Genomic DNA, 27,023 nt, shown 5'->3' on the forward strand with positions numbered 1-27,023 from the left:
AAACTGGGCTAGGTTCAGATGAAGGAGGAGTGAAAATTGATGGAAGAAATATTGACAATCTAAGATCTGCAGATGACACCACTTACTGGCAAAAAGCAGCGATGCCTTGAAATGACTTCTGACAAAAGTGAAAGGAGAAAGAGCCAAAGCAGGACCGCATTTGACCATCAAGACAAAACTCATGACTACAGAAGAACTACACAGCTGTAATGTAGACAGCGAAGACTTTGAAATTCTTAAAGATGTTGTTTCCCTTGGCTCAGTCATCAAGTTAAATGGAGACTGCAGCCAAGAAATCAAGAGAAGACTGAGACTCGGAAGGGCAGCAATGAAAGAATTAGGAAAATCATCAAGTGTAAGGAAGTGTCATTAGAGACCAAGGCCAGGATGATCCACACCCTCCTGTTCCCAGTTACTATGCACGGGTGTGAAAGCTGGGCAATGAAGAAGGAAAAAATGGATTAATTTGAGATACAGTGTTGGAGGAGAGCCCTGTGCATACCCTGGACTGCCAGAAGGACAAACAAGTGGGTCCTAAGCCTGAGCCATCTTTGGAGGCAAAAATATCAAAACGAAGGCTGTCCTACTTTGGGCATATCATGAGAAGGCAGGATTCTTTGGAAAAGACATTAATGCTGGGAAAAGTAGAAGGCAGCAGGAAGAGAGGAAGACCAAGTGTGAGATGGATTGAGTCCATAAAGGAAGCCATAGGCATGAGTCTACAGGAGCTGAGCAGGCCTGTTGAGGACAGGACATTGTGGGCATCACTCTTCATAGGGTCGCCAGGAGTCAGAGCCCACTTGACGGCACGTAACAATGACAAAATTTTGTTTGGCTGTTTATCTAAACTTAGGATCAGTTAAAATTTGTTTTGATTTAATTTAATTGCAATATAAATTTAATTTGGAAAATCATTGTGATTACCAATGAAAATATATTAAATATGGGTCTTTCGTCCCCCTAGAAGTATGTCTCAGCCAGGGTGAAATTCTTGCTGGGACACAGAGGGGATTCATATTACAGACTAAGGGAAGTACACCAGACCTCAGCACTTCTCAGTCACTGGTCATCTGAGTGGTGCTGTAGTCCAGGGGGTGCAGCCAGAAAAGTCACCGTCCTCGTGAAGTCTGAGAACCATGTGGTCCTAGGACAGATAAGCTGGTATTTGGGTCTAAGGCTCGGAATGAAAGGTGGCAGGGACGGGAGGTCGAGGAAGTGGAGAGGGCGGAAGCTGTCAGTGTGGCTCCAGGCTCAGGGCTGTGTTGAGTTATGGCTCTCTGGGTGAGTGAGGGCACCGTGGTGAGTGCAGGCGCTGTGACAGAGGCAGGAGGCGCTTGCCAGGTAGTAAAAGCCAGGCCTTTTGCTTGGACCTCGTGGCACTGATTCCCTGGCTGCCCTCGTGAGTTTGGGGCTGCAGCCACTCCAATGATGAGGATGTAGGGGCACAGGACCAATGCCCTTAACACTCACGCCAGGAGATGTGTTATCTTTCGGGCCCTGTTTTATAAGAACTATCAATTTCCTAATAAATGGTGACTGAGGGGGGGCTTTGAGGCTCCCTGCCTCCAGGAGACATGAAGGGCTGTAGCCACAGCGAGGTACACAGGAGACGCAGGTTATTGGGTCACCCCCAGAGAGCCGGCCGGCTGGGAACGTGCTGCTGGGTGGGCCTCGGCAGGGTGGCTGGGCCAGTCCTGGAGAGAGGAGTCAGCTGCGGAGCGAAGGTCAAGTGGCCATGCTCTGCCAAGAGCCAGGAGCGGCTGGACGCCTGGTCAGGCAGCAGAAGGAGGGAGGGAAGGGCTCAGCTTGAACAGAAGGACGATCAGAAGGGTCCTACAGGCCTCTTGAGAGTATGCGACACTGTGTGACAGACGGACTGACGGTTTCTGGGGGTGAGGCCTTGGGCCTGGCTCCCTTAGGTGGTTCCGGCCCAGGGCCTCTCTGATGCTGAGGTCAGCCTGCTGGCCAGAGCTGTCCCCTGAAGGCCTGGAGCTAGCTGAGGATCTGCCGCCCAGGGTGGTTGCTCATCCGCTGGCAGCTCACACAGTCTTTGGGCGGGAGGCCTGGGCTCTTCAAGGAGCCTGAGGGGGCCGGGAAGGGAGCAGGGAGGGCCGCATTGACTGTCCACAGCCGGTCACAAGCCCTCACCTCCGCCTCACTGTGTCAGTTGCTACATCCAGCCCACACGGGGGAGTGGAGTGGCAGGATTTGTGGGCACATTTTAAGACCGTCACCCCCGACCTGAGTAGGGCAGGGCCTTCTGGAGAGGCGGCTCAGTGTGGAGGAGAGGTGCGCCTTGCATGTTTAAAGAAAGAGGGGGGGAGGCAGGTTTCATCTGTCAATGAGTCCTTAGTCTGTGCCTAGGGCTTTGCTGCCTGGTGGTCTTCAGAGACCGTTGTGCCAGAGACTGTCACAAATGGGGCGACCCCACAGTGTGTCCTTCAGACTGGACTTGGGAAGCTGGGAGGAAGGGTGACTTGGCAGGATGGGGCCACTGCGGACGGAGGGGCAGTGGTGCCCCTGTGCTGGTGAGCGGGTGCACGTGGCTGATGCTGCTCCCTGCTGCTGCAGAGGCTGGCCATTGGTGCAGCGTGTCAGCCAGCGCCACGCACTTGTGGCTGCAGGGCGTGTCCTGTGACACAGTATGTTGGCAGAAATCCCTGTGGAGGACTGTCCTGTCTAAAATAAGCAAAGTGCTAGAAGAGAAGGCTTTTCCCTTTGCCTTTAACCTGCCACGCTTCCTGCTTCTTCCTGCCTGGAACGCAGGCATGAGGCCGGGAGGGGGTTTGCAGCCACGTTGTGGTCATGAGGATGAAAGCCTGTGCTAGAGGTGGCCGAGCAGAGCACGGAAGCAGCCAGTTCGTGGATGCCATCCGTGAGCAGACTCGCTGTCTCTGGCTGCCGGCGCCTGGACTTGCTTGTTGTGAGAAGAGGAGCTCCTCCTCGTGCCCTTGGCTGGTGGTTGGGTTTCTGTTGCCGGCTGTTGGCCAGCGTGTCTCGAGCAGCCGCTGCTGCTCTGGATGCTCCAGCGCCCCCGTGGAGGGTGGCCCCAGAACTCCCTGTCTGACAGCCCAGGCAGGGGGTGCACGGCTGGCTCCCAGGGGTGCGCACTCCTGGCTGCGGGATGCAGGCGTGCTTTGCAGAGTGTGCCCGCTGGGCTCACACTGCTAGGGGAGCCAAAGCTGGCTCCCTGAAAACGGGATCCTGATCCAAGGAGAAAATCGGTGGTTAGAATGCCAGGGAAGAAGCGGTGCTAGTCAGTGGAGACAAATTTCGGTGAACAGTCTTAGGGTGGAAAATCAAGCCAGGAATTCCATTTGGAATGAGCAAATACGGCAGAAAAACCCGGGGGTTGAAGCCAGTGGTAAATTCACCTTTGCTGGCAATGACAAAGTAGTGGTGGGTGTGTGCCGAGCCCGAGTCCCTGGGCCTGGGCAAAGGATCCCACACACGCATCTGTGTGCTCCTCCCTGCAGCTCCACAGACTGTGCTGTAGTCAGCCCATTGTACAGAGGGGGAGACTGAGGCCCAGAGACGCAGAGCCCTTGGTCGCACGCAGGACATCATGGTGGGAGGGAAACTGAGCTGCATCCTGAGGGCAGGAGTGAAGATGCCGTCGGGGGCCATCTGATCTGGCCTGGGAGGGGGCAACATCCTGGGGAACCACAGCACTGGGAGATGAGGGCAGGTCCACGAAGGTGAGACTGTCAGGCCGGGAGAGCTCATGGATGCTCACGCTCAGCCCTAGTGCTCTGTGGGTGAGAATTTTTTTGTTGTTTTAAGCAAAGCCCAAGTGTGCAGGCTGGTCCTTTGGGAAGAACGTCCAACCATGCCGTGAGGGAGAGGCATGCTGCGCAGGGCGGCCTCAGGCCAAAGGAGTGGGCTGTCAGCCTGACGAGTGCCGAGGAAGCCCAGGTCAGTGCCCACCCCGCATCCCATTCGGTGCCGCTGTGAGCTCAGGCAAGGCCGCTCAACGCCGCCTGGTGTGGCGCTGGCCCTGCCGCCCAGTGCGTGATCCATGCCCGGGCTCTGCCTCTCCGGCTGCGCCCTGGCCCCAGCCCATCCGCCTGGCCCGGCGTCCACCTGCTCGGCTGTGGCACAGGCCAAGATGGGCTGTTGGAGTGGTGAGGTGGAGAGTGCCTTTCGCTCCTCCTCGCCCACGGCAAGTGCTGTGCGGGGTCCCGACAGGGCCAGACCAGAGGGTGGCTTATGGAGCACCCACTGCAGCGGTAGATGACCGCCTGGCCCTTCCTCCCATCAGGGTCCCTCCTGCCATCGGGGATGCAGACGTCGTCTTTCACTTGTGGACGGGGCTCAGACATGTCGGGAGGCTGCTCAGGCCGTGGGTATGCCTCAATCCTGCAGCTCGGGCAGGTCTCTCCCACCTGATTTTGAAGTATCACCACTGCGATGGTGTTCCCAGGAGGAAGCCCGTCTGCCAGGTGCCCAGGCTTGCCCGGAGCCTGGTGTCCTTCTTGCTCTGCGTGGTTGCTTTCTCTGGAATCCACACTTGAGGTGTCAGCTGACTCCTTGTGGAGCTGCTATTTTTGGATCCCTCCCTTTTTTTGGAGATCTGCGGGATTAGAGTCAAACGTTTGAGTTCAATGTGACTTAAATATTGTATTCTGTGCCATAAAAGGCTATTTCTGTTCAAACAACAGCCAAATGTCATTTTAAGAGGGAGAACGTTACTTAGGATTTAGATTAAGGCAGACACATTTGAAGACCTGCGAAGACTGGTCACGTATTTCTGTGACTTAAAGAGAATGTGCTGGTCCTGCTGGCGGGGTGGCGGGGCTCCACACACTTGTTTGGGAATCACATGAGCGTCCCGTAGCCACCCTTTATAACACAGAGCCATTCAGCTGGCTTCCGTTTGGCTTTCCGTGGGGACTTTGGATTATGGTTCTTACTTATGATTTCAGTGACTAGTAGCGTTCTGGTTTCTTCTTTTTTTAATAGAAAAGGTACCTACATGAGATGTAGGTGCTGTTTCATTGACACGGACCTCTTGGTCTTAGCCCACAAATCCCAGGGTCCCATGCGTGTCTTCAGGGCCTCCTTTTTATTTCCCTACCCCTTTAGTAGAGTTGGGTGAAGAATGTGCTGCAGATTATAGGATCTGGATAGGGAAGATGAAGTGTTTACTAATGTCATGAAATACATAATGATCCTTGTAATAATCTGCATGTGCTGGACGGTCATTCTTGTGTGAACAGCTACCAGCCTTCCAAGGAAGACGGTCTTCCGGGGAATTCTGCGCCCCTTTGGTGAAGTTCTGGTTTTTACCATCAAAAGCATAAAATCGTGTGTGTATGTTACTCAAGACACTGCAGAGGGAGATAAAGGAAGAGCTTGCGCACATCACGGAGCCTTTGGCGGCTCTTCCGGGTGATGAGGCCATCCATCCACCCAGTATGGCCACCTGCGGCACCCGGCTCCTCGGTTGCTGCCCCCGGGTGGCCGACATTGTTGTGTGCCCTTGTCCTTGGCCCTGAGGGCAAGCCTGTCTGGTGACCTGACCCAGGCTGGCCCAGTGCGTCTCCTGACTCGGGTCCTTTGTACAACTTGTAAACTGTGCTGCAGGCAAGGAAACTGTCCCATCGTCGACCTGGTTGATACAGGTGCCCATGTGATTCCTGGAACTTGTATTGTTATCATTCCATCTCAGCGAGGGGTGCACTGTCTTATAGAGAAACCATGAAATGTTGTATGTGAGGACACCTGCCAAAGGGGCCATGGGGTGGGGTGGTATCCAGGTGGCCTGGCTGAAGGTCCTAGTGCCTTCACTGGGGTAGGGCTCCACTCTGCCCCTGCACATGCAGCGTGCCACCTGCTTACCACTCCTTGTAGTCAGGGCTTGCTCTGTGGCCAGTGTTGCGGCGCTGGGCCTCTCCCCCAGCCCAGGCCTCGCTCTAGGTGCCTTGTCCCCACGAGCCTGCGCCCTGAGGGCAGGTGTTCAGGAACAGGAGACATTCAATGCTCTGTTCAATGGGAAATGAAAATCGCCTTAGTGAACTCGTGATAAACCCATTTTTAAAAGGAGAATAAACAGCAAGCCAGGGGTGGTTTACTTAACTAGCTGGCATCAAATATGGATGCTTTTCTCATGCCACTGAAATCAGCATTCTGGTCAGAATTTTTCCACTCTTTAGAGAACACACCCCATGCTGCAGATTGTGTTTTTATGTCACAGCTGGGAAAGGAGGGGTCTGATCACTCCCCGATGCTGAACATGCCCATCGAGAGGGGCAGCTGCTGCGTGGGGCGCTTCCTGGCTGCACTGCAGGTCGTTCACCCTGTCTGAGACGCGCCTGGTGCTCTTCCCATGCGGAAGCGCCGCACGCAGGGCCGGGCGCCCTGTCCTCCATCCCCCGCAGCCTGCTCTCTGGCTCCGCCTGTGGGCTCGGCCTGGCTGAATCCTGGATGCAGCTGCTTTCCGTCAGGGACTGCACAGTTGTCGTCTCCAGAGCGGCCGTCTCTCCGGGGCTGGTTACGTGCCGTCCATGTTTGTCAATGGCACGCTGACTGCCGGGCGCTGGCACCAGCAGGAAACCGAGGATGAGGCTTGTTCTAGGTGCTCACATCAGGGGTTAGGTGGGGTCGCCTTGTGCAGGGGCCTGCCTCTGGGATGGTGTGTTTGGGGAGGGGATAGTAATTTTGCAGGTTTTGGTAAATTCTTGAGAGCCAGCCAGTGTTGCTCTGTGTCAGGAGGTGCCAAGGAGAGGAGGAGAAGCTCAGAGCCAGGAAGAGTGCAGCGGGTGGCACGGAAAGTAGTTTCTGCGGCAGGCGGGCCGGGGACATGGGGACAAGCAACCTCTCAGCCTCCACGAGTCCCAGCCCCATGGCACGCCTCCGCTGCCATTGCACCCTCGTTCTTCTGGTGCCAGCAACCCCACTTACTGGCCCTCCCCGCTCACTGCCCTTCCCCCAGCCATACCGCCGGGTCGGGCCGAGCCCCTCCATGGCTGTCGTGGTGACGGTTGTCTTGTTGCCCCAACAGTGGGCCCTGTCAGTGATGCACTGCCCACCAGGAGGGTGGGGCCAGGGAGGGTCACCCGAGATGCCCAGCATGGCTCCCTGCAGAGACGTGGGTCCGTGCCTTGATGGGGTGTTTTCAGGACTCCTGTGCTGGGGGGTGTGGGGTGGCTGGAGGGCACCTGGGTGGCCCTCTGAAGACAAGTCCTCCCTGAGTTACTGGGGGGTGCCGGGAAGCTCAGCAGGCCGCATCTTCACCGAGATTGACTCGCCATTGTCTAGGAATAAAAGTGTTGGCGGGTTTGTGGCGCGGCAGTGGGGTCAGTTTGGACAGAAGCCTGGGTGTAGGAGAACACTGGTGACCACAGGGTCGCTGCTGTAGGGCCTTGACCTCTTGGCTGTCGCCCGCAGTGCTGAGAGGAGGTGGGCTGTATTGGCTTTGCCACCGGGTGCCCATGTGGCCTGGGCGAGGTCCTCCCCTGCAGTGACACGGGCTGCGTGCACCTGCCTTGCAGGGTTGTCGGGAGGTGGTGTGCGAGCCGTGCGTGAGACAGCCTGGTTCCCAGTGAGCGCACAGCAGGCGGCTCTGCTCACTCCTGGGAGGGTTAGAGGTGGCATGCAGGCACACACGTGCCACAACACACATGCACGTGTGCTTGCACATGTACTCACACACGCACGTGTGCTACACTCACACGCACAGGTGCACGCCTGGGCTCGTACCCTCTGTGGAGGACGTACCTGGTGTCAGTGGCGGCTGTCGTTGCTTGTGAGGCTCGGACTGGTATAATGGGAAAAAATGCCTCTCAGTAACTGAAGAAAGTTCTAAGAAATTCTGAATTCTAAGGAACTTACAGTAAAGGGAAAGTGGGAGACATTGGAGACTGTGATGATCAGAAGTGGGGAAAGGTGGTGTGATTCCTAGGATTTGTTAAAAAACCGCCGTTGCGGACATGGGTTGTCCCACCAGCCCCTTCCTCGCAGGGGTGGCGGTGCCCCTGAGCGGCCCTGGGGAAGCCCTGACGGCCCTTCCTGTGCTTCCTTCCCTAGATCGTCCACACGCACAAGCCGCACTTCATGGCCCTGCACTGCCAGGAGTTTGGAGGGAAGAACTATGAAGCCTCCATGTCCCACGTGGACAAGTTTGTCAAGTAAGTCTGGGGGGACGCGTGCTGTGCCCTTCTGCATCCTCCCCAGGCCAGGGGATGGGGGGGGTGCACAGAGCTTTCTATGGAAATTTGGGCCACAACCTCACCAGTTAGTGTTCTGTGAGGCACCTTGGGTGAGCCACAGTTTTCCAAAGAGAAAATGTGGCCCAAGTGTGTGGTAGCATGCCTCCTGCGAGGGTGCAGGGTGACAGCGTGCCTCCTTCAGGGGTGCAGGGTGACAGCATGCTTCCTGAAGGGGGGATGCAGGGTGACAGCGTGCCTCCTGGAGAAGTGGGACACAGGGTGACAGCATGCCTCCTGAAGGGGGGATGCAGGGTGACAGCGTGCCTCCTGGAGAAGTGGGACACAGGGTGACAGCATGCCTCCTGAAGGGGGGGTGCAGGGTGACAGCGTGCCTCCTGGAGAAGTGGGACACAGGGTGACAGCATGCCTCCTGAAGGGGGGGTGCAGGGTGACAGCACGCCTCCTGCGGGGGTGCAGGGTGACAGCATCCCTCCTGGGGAAGGGGGGCACAAGGTGACAGTGCACCTCCTGGGGTGACAGGGGTGCCTTGGGCTTGGAAACTTCAGCCCTGGGTTCCAGGTGGAGAGTCCTGTCTGTGTGCCAGAGGTCACAGCTCATGTGGTCTGATGGCTGCCAGCCTGCTGCTGCTGGGCACGCGTGGACGGATGGACAGGCAGGACTGTGTTCTGTCCGTCAGCTCATACTGCATTTGTCACAGTGAAGTGGGGCCAGAGCTCCGGTTGTCTGTGGGAGGCGAACTCTCTGTCGTTTGGGAGGCAAGAGCCACAGGTATTGTGCCAGCTGCCACATGCACGCCCCGCGGCTCCTCAGAGGACAGGCTGCCTAGTGCTGCTCAGGAAGAAGGGGCACCTGGTCTCTGCAGGAGTTCCCGTGCTGAAAAGCGGGGTCCCCATCTTGCTATTGGTGGCGGCAGCTACTGGAGCCTCCTTTCTTCTTTTGTTCTGCCTCTGGTCCAAGTGCCCAGGGACGTCCGCTCTGCTTCAGGCCCCCTGCGCCCGCCCTCTGTGTCACCCAGCCCCGGACTGGGCACTGGCTGCTTCTACCAGCAGAGTATGGAAAAGTGATGCTTCCTGACTTCTGAGGCAGCCATCAAAGGCTGCTATGCGGGGCGGGAGCCAGGGCAGGCGTGGGGCCACCTGTGGGTGTCCGGATCCGTGGACTCAGTCCACGCCCTCTCAGCCTGGCGCCCAGCCTGAGGATGAGTCCTGCTGCTGTCACCCAGCCTCAGTCCTCCTGTTGAGGTCCCCAGTGTTGTCAGTTGACACAAGCAATCCATCCACGTTTTCACAATTGTGGGGTAGTTTGTGAAAGGGCAAATTTTTTTAAAAAATTAATTTTTACAAAATAATCTATAATTTTAAGACAATTCCAATCCAAATGTTTTCTTAATACTTAACAAACTAGTACTAAAATTAATATGGAAGAGCCAAGAGTTGAGAATAGCTAAAATAATTCTGAAAAGAACCAGGTGGGCGTTCTCACGTGCTGCGCTGCCAGCTTCCTCTGAAGCAGTGGACACTGATGGTGGGGACAGATGCCTAGGTGAGCCACAGTCAAGCCCACCACTGCGTCACCCTGGGGTGTGGCAGGTGGCGACTGGGCCAGGGGAGCAGGGTGACTGGTCCTGTGTGGAAAGAAATGACACCAGGTCCCCACTTCACACTGTAGTTGTCACCACACGGGAGTGAGTCCCAGTTGTGTTACTGAGTAAATGTAAAAGGCATAATTACAGTGCTGAGATGAAAATGTAGGAGAACATCTTTATAGCTTTGGGATAGGAAGAGATTTCTTTAGAAAGGTGCAGAAAGTGTGGCCTACAAAAGAAAAGATCAATAATTTGACCATGTTAAAATTAAAAGCTCTGTGTATGAAAAGACAATAAACAAAGTCAAAATTTAGCCACACTTGGGGAAAAGTATCTGCAACACACTTTACCGACAAAAATCAGTCTTCAAGTATATAAAGAACTCCAGTAAGTCAGTAAGAAGAAAACACCCGCTGGAAAAGCTGGGCGTTTCACAGAGGAGGGAAGTTGCAGGCGAACAGCAGGTGCGTGGAAGGAGGCGTGCTCCATGCGTCCAGCAGAACCACACGGCTTTGTGTCCACGTACGGGCTCACGCCACGCTCTTTCCGTGCCCCGCCGTCCTCGTGCCCATGTTAGATTTTCCTCCTACCTCTGCTGTACACAACACACGTTGTTCTTTTTGCTTTAAAGCGTCTGTTATATTTTAAAAGGATTAAAAAGTGAGAGAAAATGTCATTTATTTTTTACCAGTTCATCTATCACTTTTATGCTCTTCATTCTTTGTGTTGACTCAGGTTTCTATCTGGTGTCATTTTCCTTCAGCCAGAGGGCTTTCTTTAACATTTAGCCTCACACAAGCCGCAGCTGATGGATTCTCTTAGCTTTTGTTTGTCTGAAAAAAGTCTTTGTTTGCACTTTTGAAAGATATTTTTGTTGTAAATAGAATTCTAGCTTGTCAATTTTTGTTCTTTTAGTACTTTAAGGACATTGTTCCATTGTCTTCTGTATTGCATTGTTTCTAATGAGAATTTAGCCATTGTTGTGATCTTAATTTTCTGTATATAATGTGTCTTTTTTCCCCTGACTGCTAGATTTTGTCATTCTAGCTGGTTTGCAGCAACTTGATTATGTTGTGCTTTAGTTTGATTCTCTTTGTGTTTATTTTACTTGGGGTTCTTTGAGCTTTTATAATCTGTAGGTTTATAATTTTAATCAGATTTGCAAAAAGTTTGTCCACTATTTCTTTAAATATTGTTTTTCTTCTCCTTCCCTTCTCTTTTATTCTCAGACTCGATTTCCTGACGTTAGATTGTTTGATGATATTGCACAGGTCCCTAAGCTCTTTTAATTCTTTTCAGTTCATTTTTCCTCTTTTCTCCAGTTTGTATAGTTTCTGTTGCTGTATCTTTTAGTCAGTGATCTTTTCTTTTTTAGGTTTTAGTCTACTGTTAGGTCCATCCAGTGAATTTGTTTCTGATATTGTATTTTCAGCTCCAGAAGTTTCATTTATGGTTTTTATATCTTCTGTCTTTCCTCATTATGTTTATGTTTTCCTTTAAATCTTTGATCATATTTATAACAGCTGTTTCCAGGTTCTTTTCAGCAGATTCCATCATTTCTGTCCTTTCTAGGTCTGTTTCATTGACAGCTTTTTTTGTAGATGTGAGTCATGTTTTGTTGCTTCTTTTCATGGCAAATAATTTTTGATGTGATGCCAGACATTATGAATGATGTGTTGTTTGGTGTCTGCACCTTGTTTTCTTCCTTTAAACCATGTTCGGGTTTGTTCTTGCAGGCAGTTAAGATGCTTGAGGGTCAGGTTGATCCTTCAGGCTCCTTCCTTTCTTCCCTCCTTCCTTCTCTCCCTCCCTCTCTTCCTTCCAGTGTGGTGGGTGGTGTTTTCAGGGTGATGTAAAACATGGTGTCCTAGCCAACATCCTGTGCCTCCTAAACACGCCTGTAAAATGGTGAGGAGTCTGTGTGACTTTTGCGTTAAAGAACTCACTTTTTTCCTTCCAGAGAACTACTATCAAGTGATGCAATGAAAGACTACAATAGGGCTCGAGTCTACCTGGATGAAAACTACAAATCCCAGGAGCATTTTACAGTAAGTGTTCTTTCATTCCATAGAATAAGCATGACACAAATGGGGTGTGTGCTGAAGCCATCCTTCTCCTAATTAAGTAAGGAGAATTGGGTAGACTGCTCTCTATCACAGCATAATGCCATTGTGCCTGAATTAAAATCTCACTGCACTTCTGCAGCCGGTTGGGTGGTCCGAGTCCATGGCTGGCCTAGCAGAGAGGTGGGCACAGTGCAGATGAGGGGCCTCAGCTGCTCCTGGCAAGGCACCTTGATTGGCTCCTTGTCAGTTGGCATAGATGAGGCCTGCGTGCACGTTGGGAGGTACACAGCCAAGGAGGCCCAGGGCCACGGTGTGTGGGAAGAGAAGTGGGAGAGTCAGGGGCTCTAGGGTGTACAGAGACGAGGGCTTAAACCCGGCCCTGGATCTGCTCTGCAGAGGAGCCTGTGCCACCAGGCTTGCTTCTGTGCTCAGTCAGTCCTGGGAGTCCTGGACAGACCTCCAGAGAGGCTGGCTCTCCCTCCAGAGGGGTCAGGTGGCCTCCAGAACGGCTGGCTACAGGGGAGCAGGACAGAGCCCTCCATGGAGCTGGGAGAGACCTGTTCCTCCTCCTCAAGAGTCCTTGGTCTGGCAGGGACACTGGACACCTGGGAAGGCAGTCCCAGTGAGGCGTGACAGCCACAGGATGGACACGGGGTACAGGAGGGGACTCAGAGGCTTCTTGGAGAAGCAGATGTTGGACGGGTTTTGAGTAGCTGGTTGTGGGTTCACAGGATAATGTCCCAAGCACCGTGTCTTAGGAGGCCCTGAAGCAGCTGTGTTAGCTTGGTTTCCTCTGCTTTCTGTCCCCTGGCGTCCTTTCCCTCCCGCTATCCCATTGCTGCATGTGCCTGTTTGACAGTCTTCTCCACGATGCGTGTCGTTGCTGCAGGCAGCAGCAGTGTGGGTCCTGCTCCTCAGCTCGTCCCCCAGCCCCGGGAGCCTGGTGTGCAGCAGGCATTCAGCCACCGTCTGCCAGCTGCTTGGAGCGGTGGGCTCTCATGTGCCGAGGCTGGGCTGGGGCCAGGGAAGAGTGTGCTATGCAACAGGAGCAGAGATGCCCCCTCCCCGGGGCTGCGTCATGGAGATTGTCCTGCGGGTTAGCGAGGCACTTGCCAGTTTTCAGTCTTTAAATTGGGGGCATCTGATGCCAGTTAAGTCATGTCCTCCCGTCACTGAGAGAGTCACTTGACTACAGGTTCATGTCTCCACCCTTAGCTATGTCTGCAGGATCCTGCGTCCTGGTGTCTTTCCTCTGCTGCTCTCCTTGGCAGCTCCTCCAGACCCTCCTCCATGCCCACCCCCCTCCATTCACAGGTGGCCTCACCGCTGGCCTGCTGTGCTTGGTCCTCTACCCCCCTGCTGCACTGGTGTTGGCCCTCGTCCCCTGAGGTTGGACACAGCCCCCTCCCTCTCTCCTCTGCCTGTCTACCTTCTCCTTGCTGGCTGCCTCCTCTCAGCTCCTCCTTTGGATGAAAACACTTCTTCCCTTGACTTGCACACTTCCCTCTGCTATGACCCATCTTCCTGCTTTTCCCAAGCAAGACTTATTCAGATGAAAAAATAGAGTATCTGGAACTAAAAATACACTAGTTGGGGTTAACATCAGGTTAGACACTATAGAAGAAAAGAAAAGTTAATTGAACTCGAGGACATGGCAATAGAAACTATTCAAAATAAAACACATAGAGAAACAAACGTTATTAGAACGTCACTGCCCTGTGGTATAAGATCTAGTGGTCTGACCAAGTGGCAGCGGAGTCCCAGGAGAGGGAGGAGGAAATGGACGAATACTTGAAGAAGTAATGGCTGAAAATTTTCAAAATTTCTGTTTTGTTTTTTTTTTGTGTGAGGAAGACCAGCCCTGAGCTAACATCTGACGCTAATCCTCCTCCTTTTTTATTTTTTGCTGAGGAAGACTGGCCCTAGGCAAGCATCCGTGCCCATTTTCCTCTATTTTATATGGGACACCGCCACAGCATGGCTTGACAAGTGGTGCGTTTGTGTATGCCCGGGATCCAAACCTGTGAACCCCGGGCCGCCGAAGCGGAGTGCACGCACTTAACTGCTGCACCACTGGGCCGGCCCCAAATTTTCAAAATTTGATAAAATGTATGAACTCATAGATCCAATTACTGTAACAAGCTTCAAGCAGAATAAACATTACATCCCATGGCACATCATGATGAGATTGCTGAAAACAGGTTATATAACGGGTTTCTCCTTGCCACCATCATCCTCAGAGGGGTTGGTTTCTGCCTGCGTCTCCGCTGTCTCGTTCAAGCTGCCGTGTCCCAGCAGTCGTTGGTCACCTCCTCTTGTGGAAACTGTCCTCAGGTCTTCACAGCTTCCTTTAAATAGAAGACACAGGTATTTTAAAAGTAAAGGGATGAAGAAAAATACATCATGCAAACATAAGTTAAAAGGAAGTAGGAGTGGCCGTGTCAGTACCAGTGTAGACTTCAGGACGAGGAGTGTTGGCAGGGAGAAGGGGGCGTTTCGTGAGGATAAAGAGGTCAGTTCCTCAAGAGTGCGGTGTGCACCCAGTGTCAGGACCCACGTGTGCGTGAGCGCTGAGGGAACTGAAGGAGAACTAGGTCTACCGCCTGGGCGTTCCGACGCTCCTCTCTCATTAGCTGCTGCTGTGGGTGGACAGGAAGTCACCACCAGCCAGCTTGACCTCACTGAGGTCTGTGGGACACTCCGCCTAGAGGAGCAGCGTGCACAGCCAGAGGAAAAGGCAGACCGACAGGGCGGGGACGGGAGCGAGAGGACTCCTCATGGAGGGCCTGTGCCGGAGGACGGGAACGCCACGTGACTGGGGAGGGAGGAGTTGGCTTCCACTCTGTTTCCTCAAGAATATCTTTCACAATAAAGGTGAACGTTCGACAGAGATTTTTTCAGACAGGGGAGGTTTGCTTTTAAGTTTTTCCTGATAGGTGCCAAGCAGCCTTCGGGTGGGGAGTTTAGGTCCGTCTCCGAGGGCCGCCTTTCCGAGGGCTCTGCCTGAGGCCTGTATTCTGGTGTTTCCACCCTGGCTGCTGGACCACAGGCTGTTCCCAGGCCTGGATGAGTCTCTGACTTGGTGTGTTGATGTGGAGCACTCACCATGACACATTGAAGTCTGGGCCGTAAGGCAAACCACACATGTATGAGAGGTTGAAATCATACAAGATAGGTTCTCTGACCACAAAGGAATTAAATTAGAAGTAAACAAAAACGATATCTGGAAAATTCCCAAATATTCAGGAATAAACAACCAACTTGTAAATACCCCATGAGTCAAAGAGAATGTCACAAATGAAATTAGAAAGTATTTCCAATTACATGAAAAACAAACTGAAAATCTTCAGAATTTGTGAGATGTACCTAAAGTGGTGTGTAGAGGGAAATTTATAGCATTCAGTGCTTACATTAGAAATTTTAAAAATAAAGAGCAAATTAACCCAAAACAAGTAGAAGGAAGAAACTAATAAGAGCAAGAATCAGTGGAATAGAAATAGTAGAGAAAATCAGTGAAATCAAACTAGTTCCTTAAAATGGTCAACAAATCTGACAAACCTTCCCAGTGGATCAGAGGATCAGAACAGGGTGTGTCCGGGGATGGAGCCCGAGGTGCTGGGGTCCTCGAGGTGGAATTCAGGCCTTTCTCCTGGGCTGAGGCTGTCGCTCTGCTGAGGGAAAGAGTACCAGCACAAACTGCCGCCGGGCGTCTCCCGCCTCAGCGCCATGGGGGCGGGAGGGGACGTGCAGGGCTCCATGCACCCCGGGCGCTAGAGGGGCCTTGACACTTGTGAACAGAAACTGCAGCCTCATGGAAAGAAGGCCTGATGGCTGGAGCTGGTGTCTCCCCCTCCCTCCCTCTCTCTGTCTCTTTCTCTCACATACACAGCTCTGTGGACGTTTTCCATATCTTTCTCAAATGCTCACTTTTCTAGTTCTCCGTGGTCTGCTTTGTGTCACATATCTTTACATGCTAGCATTGTAATTGCTTTTCTCCTCCAGCCCAAACGTTGGGTTGGCTGAAAAGACAAATGGTTGAATGCGGGAGGAGCATCAGGGTGAAGAGAGTCCACTTTGGTCTTGCTTCATCCCTTGAGATTTATCTCAAAATGTCATTTCACAATTTGCAATGAAAAGCAAGTATTCCCAACATGTAGCAATTTCACTGAAGAAATATTCAGTGCAAACACTTGTGTATGAGGATGGTCACCCAAAATTACTTGATAGCAAAAATTGGAAGTAACTTTAAATACCCAGAGTTAGAGATTTTTGCACTGTGGAGCAGCCGTGCGACGGAAGAGTCTGCACCCTGCAACCACCACAGACGACGTGGCCCGGGGTGTTCAGTGAAGGCAGCTCCACCTCCAGGGCTCGCGTGAACAGAGGCCGGAGCCCACGCTCGCACCCCGTGAGCATCTTGCCATCCTGTTGGTCTGTTGAAGTACTTAACAATAATATTACATCTAGTCCATTCTTCACTGCATGGATTTTCAAGTTTAAAACATCTGAAACCAGGGTGCCTCTACCATTCATGGCATCTCACAGTTAGAATTGGCAGCATTTTCCTCTCTTGGTCATCAATACAGTAATGGCACTGTAGTTGGTAACATGGCCATCCTGCTTGGTTCCAGCCTGAGACAGCGCTCGCAGGTGGCACCTCACTGGGCAGGACTGACCCCGGCTTGGGGGCAGAAGGAGCTGCCCAGCGCACCGTATGGGACTCAGGGACAAGCCCAGGTGCAAAGGCCCGGAGTCTGTGTCTTCAGGCATCCACAGTGCTGGACAGAATGTAGGAGACGCTGCCCACAGAGGGCGTGGTGTGTGCCAGGTAGCTCTCTGTCAGTCCGGCGGTGCCTGTGGCCTGGCTTCCTTTTCAGGGTCCGTCCGCCTGGCGGTCCTCCCCCACAGCCACGGTCCTATGCGCTTGTGTCAGTGGCCAGTTGGATAACTGGGACAGCCATGTTTGGTAGGTGGGAAGTGGTCAGTGATGCTCCAGACTCTTTGTCTGGAGCTCGTCCCAGAGTTGGCTCAGGGAGAGATGTGCGTTTGTCATCCCCGCCTTGTGACTGAGAGGGTAATAGTTTGCAATAAAATCCTGCTTGACCCTGGGGCCCCTGGAGCGCTGCCCCTGTTGTGCTCATCCACCGCCCCCTCCGTGTGTTGTGTGTGGAACTGCCCTTGCTGGGGCCTCTGGACCTCCTGGGAGAGGGGACCCTGCACTCGTGGGGTCCTGGGCAGGGCTGGGCAGCAGTGGCCAGCCATGTGGCCACCCTCCCACCCCAGCCTGTTGGCCTCTGGCTGTCAGAGGGAGGAAAATTTAATTTTTACAAGATTAATGGTATTGGAGCAATATTTTTAGCTGAGTGTGGTTCAAATAATAGGCCATTAATTGAGAAAGGAAATTGAAATGAATTTATCTTGTACATAAATGCTGTCACAGGCATTAATAGGGCTCAGAGAATAGCGGCCTGTTCCCAGAAAGAAGCTGAACCTTGAAGCTGCACCTGGTGCGTGAACGTGACGGTGGGGGTGCTGCACACACAGCAACAGAGGAGCTGCAGGCTGGGGGCGGGGAGCGGGGGGCTGCAGGACTGGGGGAGCTGTGTGCCTTTGGGGGGTTGCTGCACACACAGCAACAGAGGAGCTGCAGGCTGGGGGTGGGGAGCGGGGGGCTGCAGGACTGGGGGAGCTGTGTGCCCTTGGGGGGTTGACGGCCTGGGGGGGGCTGCAGGCCTGCGGGGGGGGCTGCGGGCTTTGGGCCTGGGGGGCTGCGGTGTGGGGAGGCTGCAGGCAGAGGCAGGGGCCTGCAGATGCACATCTTCACCAGGAGATGGCACCAAAGCAGCATTTTGAGGTGCTCAGAGGGCAATTTTTAGACTTAAAAAAAATGATTATGTTAAATTTTATTTGCTCATAAGAGCCATCCTGAGTGGCCATTTACTTAAGCAGGAGGCTCATCTGGTCTACTATGGGCCTGAGAAGACAGACCAGCCCCCACTGGCCATCCCCTGGGCAGTGTCCCTCTCTCTAGGGCCTTCGCCGCTGGCCGGGTCATTGCCTGCCTGCATTTTCCCCCTACATTTGGGTGTTGGAAGCCTGTGCCTTCAGAGGCACTGCCAGACTTGCATATTGATATTGGCCCTGGGAGGCCGGGCCTGTCCTGTTCATGGAAACTTGTTTGAATGTCCCTCACGGGGTGGACTGAGGACTCTGGCCCAGGGTGTTGACACAGCTACATGTGAGCTGGGCAGGACGGCCGGGAGCTCACAGTCTGTGTCCAGGGCCCCTAAGTGCCCCCAGCCCTTTCCTAGTGGCAGTGGCCACTCCTGATGTTGTGATGGCTGGCTGTCTCCCTCCCCAAGTCCAGACTCCGTGAGAGCAGCAGCTCTGTGTGTGCAGCTCTGGCCCAGAGCCTGGAGTTGCACCAGCACATACTGGGTGCTCAGGAAACCTATTCTGAGTCCAGGAGGGGTAGGGGTCCTGGGGGCGAGAGGAGCCAGGACTCAAGTGTGGATTAGACGTGGACGCCCCTTGGCCCTCCCAGGGAGGATCCAGAGGCCGTGGATGCACCATTGCAAACTCAAGAGAGAACGCCAGCTCAAGACACGATTTGAGGCCATCGGTGTCTAGACTTATATAAGACCACAGATTTCGCCAGATGCCCCGGGCGTGGGCTGCAGGAGAGTCCAAGTCTGGGGCTCCTGAGCCTTGGGGCCCCCACATTTGGAGATTGGGAAGACGTGGTGGGTTCATCCAGGGCAGAGTTGGGGAGGTGGGGTGAAGGCGGGGCAGGGGTGTACTGGAAGCCATGTGGTAGCAAAGAAAGATCCCACAAGGAGTGAGCCTGCATCCCCTGAGGCGCCTGCCTTCCCAGGCCCAGGCCTCTGCCCAGGGCTGCCTGGGAGGACCTGGACTTCTCTGTGCCCAGGGTCTGGAGAAGATGGCTGGTACCCAGCAGAGGAAGGACTCGGTCTCAAGTGGGCACTGTGCCGATGCCGCTGTCACCCGGCCCAACACCCAGCAGATGCCCTGACGCTTTCTCCAAGGGAAGCGAATGTTTGGTGTTTTCCACGATCAAATGTTAAATGCCTTCTGTATCCTGGCAGACGTTTATGTTTTAACATCCCACTAATGTTTTTGTATTTGCCCAAAAAGAACGAAGATGTTCCAGTTTTAATCATCAGCAAGTTTTAAAGCTCTAGTTCTATTCACATCACACGGTAAATAAAACGCTAGGTTCCCTCACAGAAGAGGGTAGCGTTTATGGTGCTGGACTCACTGAGAGCAGGAAGAGGAGACTTCCTGGAAGTGTGCCACCCTTCCCTGCCCCAGGGACCCGTAAGGTCCAACGGCCTGCTCCCTGCGGCCTGTCCGGTGTCCCTCCTGGCCATCACGTGGTGGGGTGCCGCTGCTCCTGGGACGAGACCGGGTGTTCTTGGGGCTGCTGCAGTGTCAGGTGGAGAAGCAGCAGCCCCCGCTCTGCACGCCTGGCTGATCCTCGCTGTCCACAGACACCTGCGCCTTGTAGAACATGTGCAAGCACAGAAAAGCGAAACGAAGCAGAGGCATTGCTGTCATTCAGTCGTCCTCCTCCCCGACTGCGATGGTGCTGTGTTCTGCTGACCCGGCAGGCCCCGTTGTCTCAGAGGAAGCTGGCTGCCGGCCCTGCCGCACCCTCCGTCCTCAGCCCCTCCTGCTCTCCCCCTCCTACACCGCTCCAGGTGCCTGCACCTTCTTTCCATCCCTGGGCCTTTGCACCAGCCCTGCCCTCCCTGTGCACTCCTTCCTTCCCCAGATGCCCACGAGCTGGCTCCCCCAGGAGAGCCTGCCTGGACCTCCCTGTTCAACAGCGCCACCCTCACCTCCTCCTGGGGCTCTTCCTTCCCTCACTCCTCCCTGCTCTCCCTTCTCTAAGGGGCTGTTTGTGTGTCTGTATGTGCATCCTGCCCCTTCCTGGTGCCTGTCTCCCTGCTGCTGTCATGCGTGCTCCTGAGGACAGTGCTGGCACACCTGCTGTACATCACTGCATTTAGTGATGGAACCCGTGTGGAACAGCGTTAGTACTCTGGCATGTGACGTGAATTTGTGACTTTGTCAGAATGGTGACCTGTACAGGAACACTTGAGAGAAACCTTCTCAGTTACACGGATGGGCTCCAAGGTGGGCCGGGACTTTCCTCAGATGGTGCCGGCTTCCTGGGACCCAATGCTCATGTGCCCCCGATCCCCCATGGGTGCTGGGCCCTGGAGCACAGGAAGGAGTTGAGGGGTCCCTCCAGAGGGTGTGCAGGGGGTTGCCACATGGTCCTGCCAGGCGAGGTGGGCCAGACTCAGGGAGGAGGGTCCCTGGAGGAGACAGCCAAGCTCTGTGCCTGCAGAGAGGGACCTCAAGACCGTGTGAATTACACCGAGCATCATGCAGAGGAGCGCGCACTGCCCTGGTTCCAGAAATGCTCTCGCCACAACTCCTGGTTTCAGCCTTTTGTCCCGGGCCCTTTGAAAATGCTTCCCACTCAAGGCATTCCAAGATTTGCCTCCTAGGAACCTCCACTGAGAAGGTCTTAGGCGCCCAGTGTTGGTCACACATTCACTCAGTTACCTTCGCAGCAGCCCAGGATGGCCACGCAGGCCTTGACACTGAGCAAGTGCCCGGCATAGTTTTCCACGGTTTCCAAGTGTCCATTGATCGGAGGCGCTGATAGCACAGGAATCACGTGTCTCATTTCACCAGCTCGCGGAGGAGCATAGAAAACGCATCACTTACGGCCTGAAAAGCCTGCACGTCGATGGGAGATGTAAAGGTAACGGCTTTCCTATACTCTGGCTTCAAAAATGGCCGAATGAGGAAGAAATGGCAAATTTATTTTTGTATAATTTCCTCCATGTCTTGTTTCACTGGAGCAAAGGAGTAAAACATCACAGAGTGAGATGCTCTCACTGTTCCTGCTGGTCATTTGTCTGACCTGGGGGCCCAGAGGACAGAGAAGAGTGGGCTGTGTGTATCAGTGTAAATTCAGGGCTTTCTGAGGCTGGAGGAGGCCCCAAGGAAGCACGGCCAGGGGCCACCCAGTGTCCCCTCACCTGGTGACCCCATCCTCCCCCTCACCTGGTGACCCTCACCTGATTACCTGTGAGGAAGAAGAGGAGGGGGAGGAGAGGAAAAAGGGAGGGTCACCTGGCTCCTGAGGCAGTACATGCAGGCTGGCCAGGGGTCCCCACCATGCAGCACAGAGGGGCCACCGAGGAGGGAGGTGCGGGCCGATGCTGGTACCCAGGGAGCCCTTCCTTTCTGGGGACATCAGTGCTCCTAGGACGTAAGGCCGCAGGTGAACGAGCTTGTCAGGCGGCAGCTTTTCTCTCGGCAGTATCGGCTCAGTGCTAGGAAGACCTGGCCATATCTCGATGGAGAAGCTGGAGGCCATGGGCATTCTGGCTCCGGCCTGGAAAGCCCACGCCAGTCTGCATGCTGCAGGGCGTGAGGGCTGCTGGGGACAGGACCCCACAGAACCCCCAACCCTCGCCTGTGCTCAGATGGCTGGGCTGGAAAAGTGAGGGGGGCAGTCACTTGTCTCAGAGTGCAGGTAGCACAGACTGTCCCCTGCGTGGCAGGAGCATGGCTGCGTGTTGCTGTGGCCTCGTTCCTCCCGTGGCTGCAGCCACACCATGGGCAGCCCCAGCGTGTTTGTTGCGGGAGGGCTGGTCTGGCAGCTGCCTTCAGTCGTCCTTGTTCTTCCAGACGTCAGCTCAGAAGCGTCTGTCTGCAGAGCTGGACCTGGAGCTGTGTGTGGTGGTCTGTTGAGTAAATTTGGCATGCCCTCTGGGGCGCCGTGAGCACAGGCAGGACAGGCTGGCAGAAGCTGTTCTTGCTGTTGGCGCCAGGCTGGTGCCTTCCGTGGCTGGCAGTCCGAGGAGGAGGAAATCCTCTTGTTAGAGCAGAAGTTGTGAGCTTGCCTGGGGCTTTTAAAGGGTGAGTGCTCTCAAGCCGTGGTGGCCAGAGCAGGGCACTAGGCCCCTGGGAACCTCTTTCTCCTTCGAGGAAAGGGGATCCGTGGAGAGTGCTGTACACCAAAGTCTTTGGTGACCGCAGGGTTGCCTTAACACATGGTGGTTCTGACTTCCTCTCAAGACTCTAAAAGTGGGGTTCCATCTGGGCAGGGGGGCCTGAAACCGGGGACATGGCAGCGTCCTTCAGCACCTGGAACTCAGCATCACCCAGGGGCCCTAGGAAGGCCCGGGGTGCTGTAGCCCCGGCTCCCCAAGCTCTGAGGCTGTGACTAGATGAACGTCTTCACTGCCCCAGGTGTCCTGGGCCCTGTCCTCCCCTGCCTTCCGGGGTCTCAGCCAACACCTTCATCCCTTGGTTAATTTGGTCCCTGGAAAGAGGCTCACAGGTGAGTTTCATTTTCTGTGAGGCAAAAAGTGAAGCCCAAACTGGAAATCCACAGACACGAACTTGAGGGACACCAAGGTCTCCCTGGAGTGCAGCCTTGCTCATCCGGGTGAGATTGAAGCAGGGAGGAGAAGTGACCCTCTCTGACTTCTGGAGAAGGTGGTCAGCTGCTCCCCTGCAGGACCCCCTCCTGGAAGCTCCTCCCCTCCCAGGACTAAAAGGTTCGCTTTGCAAACCCAGCCTGTCCAGCAGGCTCCTGTTCCCAGGAAAGTGCAGTGGCCTGTGTTGGCGTCCTCACTGGTGGTCAGACCCTGTGGCCCAGGTGTAGGCCCTGGCGCCCAGGAGGGGTTAGTCCACGCCCTGGAGAGGTCCGTCCCCACCCTGGAGGGGTCTGTCCACACCCGGGAGGGGTCTGTCCATGCCATGGAGGGGTCAGCCCACCGTGTGAGCCGTGTGTCTCCACACTCCCACTCCATTGTCCATGCTGGTGGCTTCTGGGCCCGGGACACCTTGACTGTTGCTTACCAACAGAGCCCTCCTTCCTCTCCTGCCCCCGCCACCCCGTGTTTGCACTGCTGAGAAGGAGGGTCCTCGGAGGGAGCACAAGCTGGGAGGGCCCTGCGTTGGCCTTGGTGGTCCTGCTTTTCAGGGAGAGCAGGGCCTGCTCCGCCTGGCATCTGCTGGGGGGTGAGGTGGAGTGGCAGCTGCTCCTTTCCATCTTGGTTCTGGGGCCCCTCCCCTGCTCCCTGGTGGCCCTGGTGCCACCGAAGGGGGGGCAGGCCAGAAGCTGTGCTCCTTCCTGGGAGACGCCCTCCATGCCTCTCTTGTCCTCCCCCTCCGTGATCTGCCCTTCTCCCCCTCTCTGCTCTCCTGAATCAGATTTTAGGGGAAATTTATGGAAAATTAATGGAGTTTACTGGTGTTCTTTGGTCCAAGAAAAGGAAAGGAAGGCAAATGCATTTCTGATGAGGGACCTCATCTGCTTTAGGAATGACTCCCTTCCTGCCCCGGCCGTCTCCCTGCCTCCGCTCCCTGCCTGTGGGTCCAGACAGGCCTGATAAAGTGAGAGAAGCAAGATTGGTTTTCTGAGGGCACCAGGCCCCCCGTGCTCAGCTAAATCACGGCTGTCTGCTCTGCTGGCGGGGTAACGACCCTCTCCCCTCTGTGGCACCTGCAGCCCCGCGGGACGCGGTGATGTGCGGCCGGGCAGCAGCAGGGGGCTGCAGTGAAGGTGAAACTGTCATATCGATCTTTTTAGCACTAAAATATGAGCCACTTTACTCCGCTCCCGCTGCTGTGATGTGAAAAATAATAACTCGGATCCAAATTAAAAATATTGATCCCGGGAAGGTGCTGAAAGTAAATAAACACCTTCCGAAGTTTTCGGGTCAGCCGAGAAGTGGGATTCAGCAATAAATGTTGGCACATCAGAGGCCAGGGTTCTTGATCTGTTTTTTCTTTGAATTGATTTTTCATTATTTACTTCCTAAAAGTGTTGGAATTTGGTCCTCCACTGTTAAATCCCAGTGTTTGGGCAAATTATTTCTTTGGGGCTTATGAGGTGCTCCTAATCCACTCGCTCATTGATTGATTGATTTTTGACTCAATGAGCTTGCAGTCCCTGCCTCATTGAGGGCTTCCATCATAATTTTTTATACATTTAGGCTTGATTCTTTTTATTTCCTCTAACAGATGAGCTGATGTTGGGCTATCAGACGGGGAGGACAGTTGGCCACAAGGTTAATTTTATCCGGCTCCGTGCATTCTGAGGACATGTTGGGTGTGTCCTGGCCGCGGGCCGGGGTGAAGGGGTGGAGCCCTCCAGGACTTCTGCAAATGCCTTTACCCAACAGGGCTGAGACCCCAGGGTCTGTGAGCTGCCCGCAGCCGGGCCGAGTGGCGTGGGCTGGCTCGAGTCAGCGATGCTATGGTTCTTCCTGGGTGCGAGGAGACGCTGAACCATGCACTTCTGGAGAGCTCTCCCTTCAGGAGGCCCCTGAAAGCTGGGCCGAGTCCCCTTCACTGCTCAGTGTGGGTCCACGTGGGCTGGCAGGAAAACAGAGGTACGGTGCCAGTGGCAGCTTGGGAACGACAGAGGAGATGGTGGGGCGGCCACTTCTATGTGATGGTTTGTGGGGGCCAATCTCCCTGGGAAGACATGGGACTTAAAATGTGGCTTGTCCTGCTCCCGTGAGAGTCAAGGTGCCTTGTGACCATTTCGCATTCACTGATGCCCAGCATGCAAAGCTGCCAGGCCTAGAGTCTGCCCAGGCTGGGCCACGGGGGCGGGAGGGAGAAGGGGGGCTGTGCCTGGGGCTCTCAGGGAACACTAGCACTCCTTGGCTCGCTCCACGCTTTGGGTTCTCAATGTCACGAGGGCCCACGTGTGCCCCTTAGTGTCGAGAGGGCCCATCCTGTCCCCCTGGGTGTCGGGAGGGCCTGCCGTGTGCCTGCTGGGGGCCTGCTCGTGATCTGTGAGAAGCAGCGGCAGATGTTTTCTGTGTGTGCTGTCCTGTTGTCGATGCAAAGAGTGGCGGTAAGAAGAGGTGCAGTCACATGGCACACACATGTGCAGTGCTCTGTGCGCTGCTCTGGTCACTCTCATTGGACGGAGGAAGAGGCCGAGGCCTGTGGAGGCTTCTCTGTGGTTACTCAGACTTGAGCCCACGGCAGAGAAGCTGCTTCAGTGCTTCCGAGGCACGAGAGCTTGGGATTCTGACCGACCAAGGTCAGGACAGGTCAGGAAGGTTGACAGACATTTCTGAGAGTGGCTGGTGTGCTGGCCAGAGGGAAGGAGGGCCCCTAGCTGGGGCATAGTTGGTGGGCCGTCGCTGGGTCTCTTGACAGGGTCCAGTGCCCCCAGGGGTCTAGGCGGGCCTGTCTGGGAGGGCTGCGGGGTCGTGGAGGAAGGAACTGCTTTTTTCCATCCTGGTTCGGGAGCAGGGGTGGGATGAGGAGGACGTGGAAGTGAGCGACTGTGAAGGCCCCCCTGGGTGTGGCGTTGGCCCTGTTGGAAATGTCACCTTGCTCCAAGGTTTCGTGTGGGAGGAGTGAGGAAACTCATCATCCTGGGCATGTGACCAGCTCTCCTGGGACCAAAATGACCGCTCCCCAGCAGAGAGCTTGTCTCAGAGTGCCAGATATCCATGAGTGTCCGGCTCTGTAGTCATATTTTCTGGCCGTATGCTCTTTTCTGGAGCACTGGTACTCACCTCTCTGCTTTGGGAACCATTTCCACCTCTAGAAGCAATGTTTCAGGTGAGAACACATGTCTTAGAAGGATGGTGCACCCTACAAATGCACACGGGAGGCTTGCTGACTGCATTAAGAAGTTCTAGAACACTGCCCCTCCGTTTCCTCACCAAGGACTGGAGAGGCCTGCCCGAGGGGCAGCTGCGGGAGGTTCCCCTGCAGGCCTGCCAGGAGCAGGTCCGTTTGTGCCTCGGCAGATGCAGAGAGCTGAGATCACGAGTGCAGGCTTCCTTCTCAGGAACCGGGGTCTGCTCTTCTCAGACACTGTTCTCAGCACAGCTTCCCAGGTGCGAAGGTGAGTTGAAGCCTTTCCATTAGGCTGCAGGAACACGGGTGCTGTGCTCTGGGTGCTGAGCCCGCTGCGGGGCACCAGAGATGCAGAGATTCGGAAACGAGCAGTCACACCTGACCTCTGCTGCTAGAGCCCACGTTCCAGGGCTGATGGGCCCAGGGAGGGCCTGCATGGAGGCCTGGGGCCGAGGGTGCAGCGGTGCCTCTGCCAGGACAAGGAGGTACTGAGAAAGGCACCTCAAATCATCATGTTGCCCTCTGTAAGTAGGTAGAATCAAAAATAAGACAGAGTTGCCTTGGAAGAATCCAGAACTGGAAAGGCAAAGAGCTGCTGTGGCCTCGGCTCTGGGGGCTGGCTGTGGTCGTCCACTGTGGGATTGTGTGTGAAGGTTCTCTGCCTCCGTGAGGAAGGTGGGGCGCTGGTCAGCAGCGTGGCCGACAGGTCCATTTGGAGTATATCTCCAACACTGATCCAGAAGGCTCTGCTGTCTAGGGTGAGGTTTGAAGGATGACTGTGCTCAGATTTCTCGAGGATCTGGAACAGCATTTCCATCTCAGCAATCAGTCGAGACATTCGTTCACTCACTCAGCAAACCTTGGTCGGGTCCCGCTTTGTGCGTGCATGTTCTGTATTGGTGGTGCGGCGGGCGTAGCAGAAACAGGAGAGGAGCTCGTCTTCTACTGGGAGAGGACGCCCACGCAGGTGCGAGGCTGGATCCCAGAGCACTGAGAAGTAGGGTCACCCCTGGCACTGCCCAGGCCCTGTGACCACCTCCGCCCATCAGACTCACAGCTTGTGGGCTGGCCTGCCCTTAGCCTCCTTTCACAGGGAAGCGGGGAGGAGAGAAGTCCAGCGGCTCCCTCACATGGCCAGATGGGGCACAGTGAAATCCTGCTGGCGGCTGGGCTCCACACAACACGCAACACACAGTGTGCTGCATGTGACACCGACGCTGCACATGGCACATTCACGCTCTTTGCCCCGGGGCTTACAGACTCCAGTGAACAGATGCTTACCCAGCATGCAACATAGCGCTCGACACACGACACGCTGATATGCTGCCCGTGACACGCTCCATGTGACGTGACGCACACTTGACTCTGCCCCTGTGGAGCGTGCAGACTCGAGGGGACAGATACACGAATGTGTGGTTACCAAGCGGGAAAAGAGCCTGACGTGAACACGTGGGCCATCCAAGAGCGCCTGAGGGGCCTGAGGGAGACGAGGCGAGAGCAGGCCGCTCTGAGCAGGTGACCTTTAGTTGGAAC

At 54.8% G+C, this 27,023-nt stretch overlaps 1 protein-coding gene across 2 annotated transcripts in view; it reads left to right on the forward strand.

The window, feature by feature from the left end:
* INPP5A (inositol polyphosphate-5-phosphatase A) overlaps positions 1-27,023 on the forward strand; it is a 240,056-nt gene that overhangs the window by 92,525 nt on the left and 120,508 nt on the right. For both annotated transcript variants that reach the window (XM_087432894.1, XM_004438857.3), the window contains exons 3-4: positions 8,029-8,129; positions 11,717-11,804. In XM_087432894.1, the coding sequence (XP_087289020.1) occupies positions 8,029-8,129; positions 11,717-11,804 (189 nt within the window). The remainder of the gene's footprint in view (positions 1-8,028; positions 8,130-11,716; positions 11,805-27,023) is intronic.

This window comes from Ceratotherium simum, chromosome 6, assembly GCF_057802395.1.
Source record: "Ceratotherium simum simum isolate JZ-2026a chromosome 6, ASM5780239v1, whole genome shotgun sequence".
NCBI classification, from domain to species: Eukaryota; Metazoa; Chordata; class Mammalia; order Perissodactyla; family Rhinocerotidae; genus Ceratotherium; species Ceratotherium simum.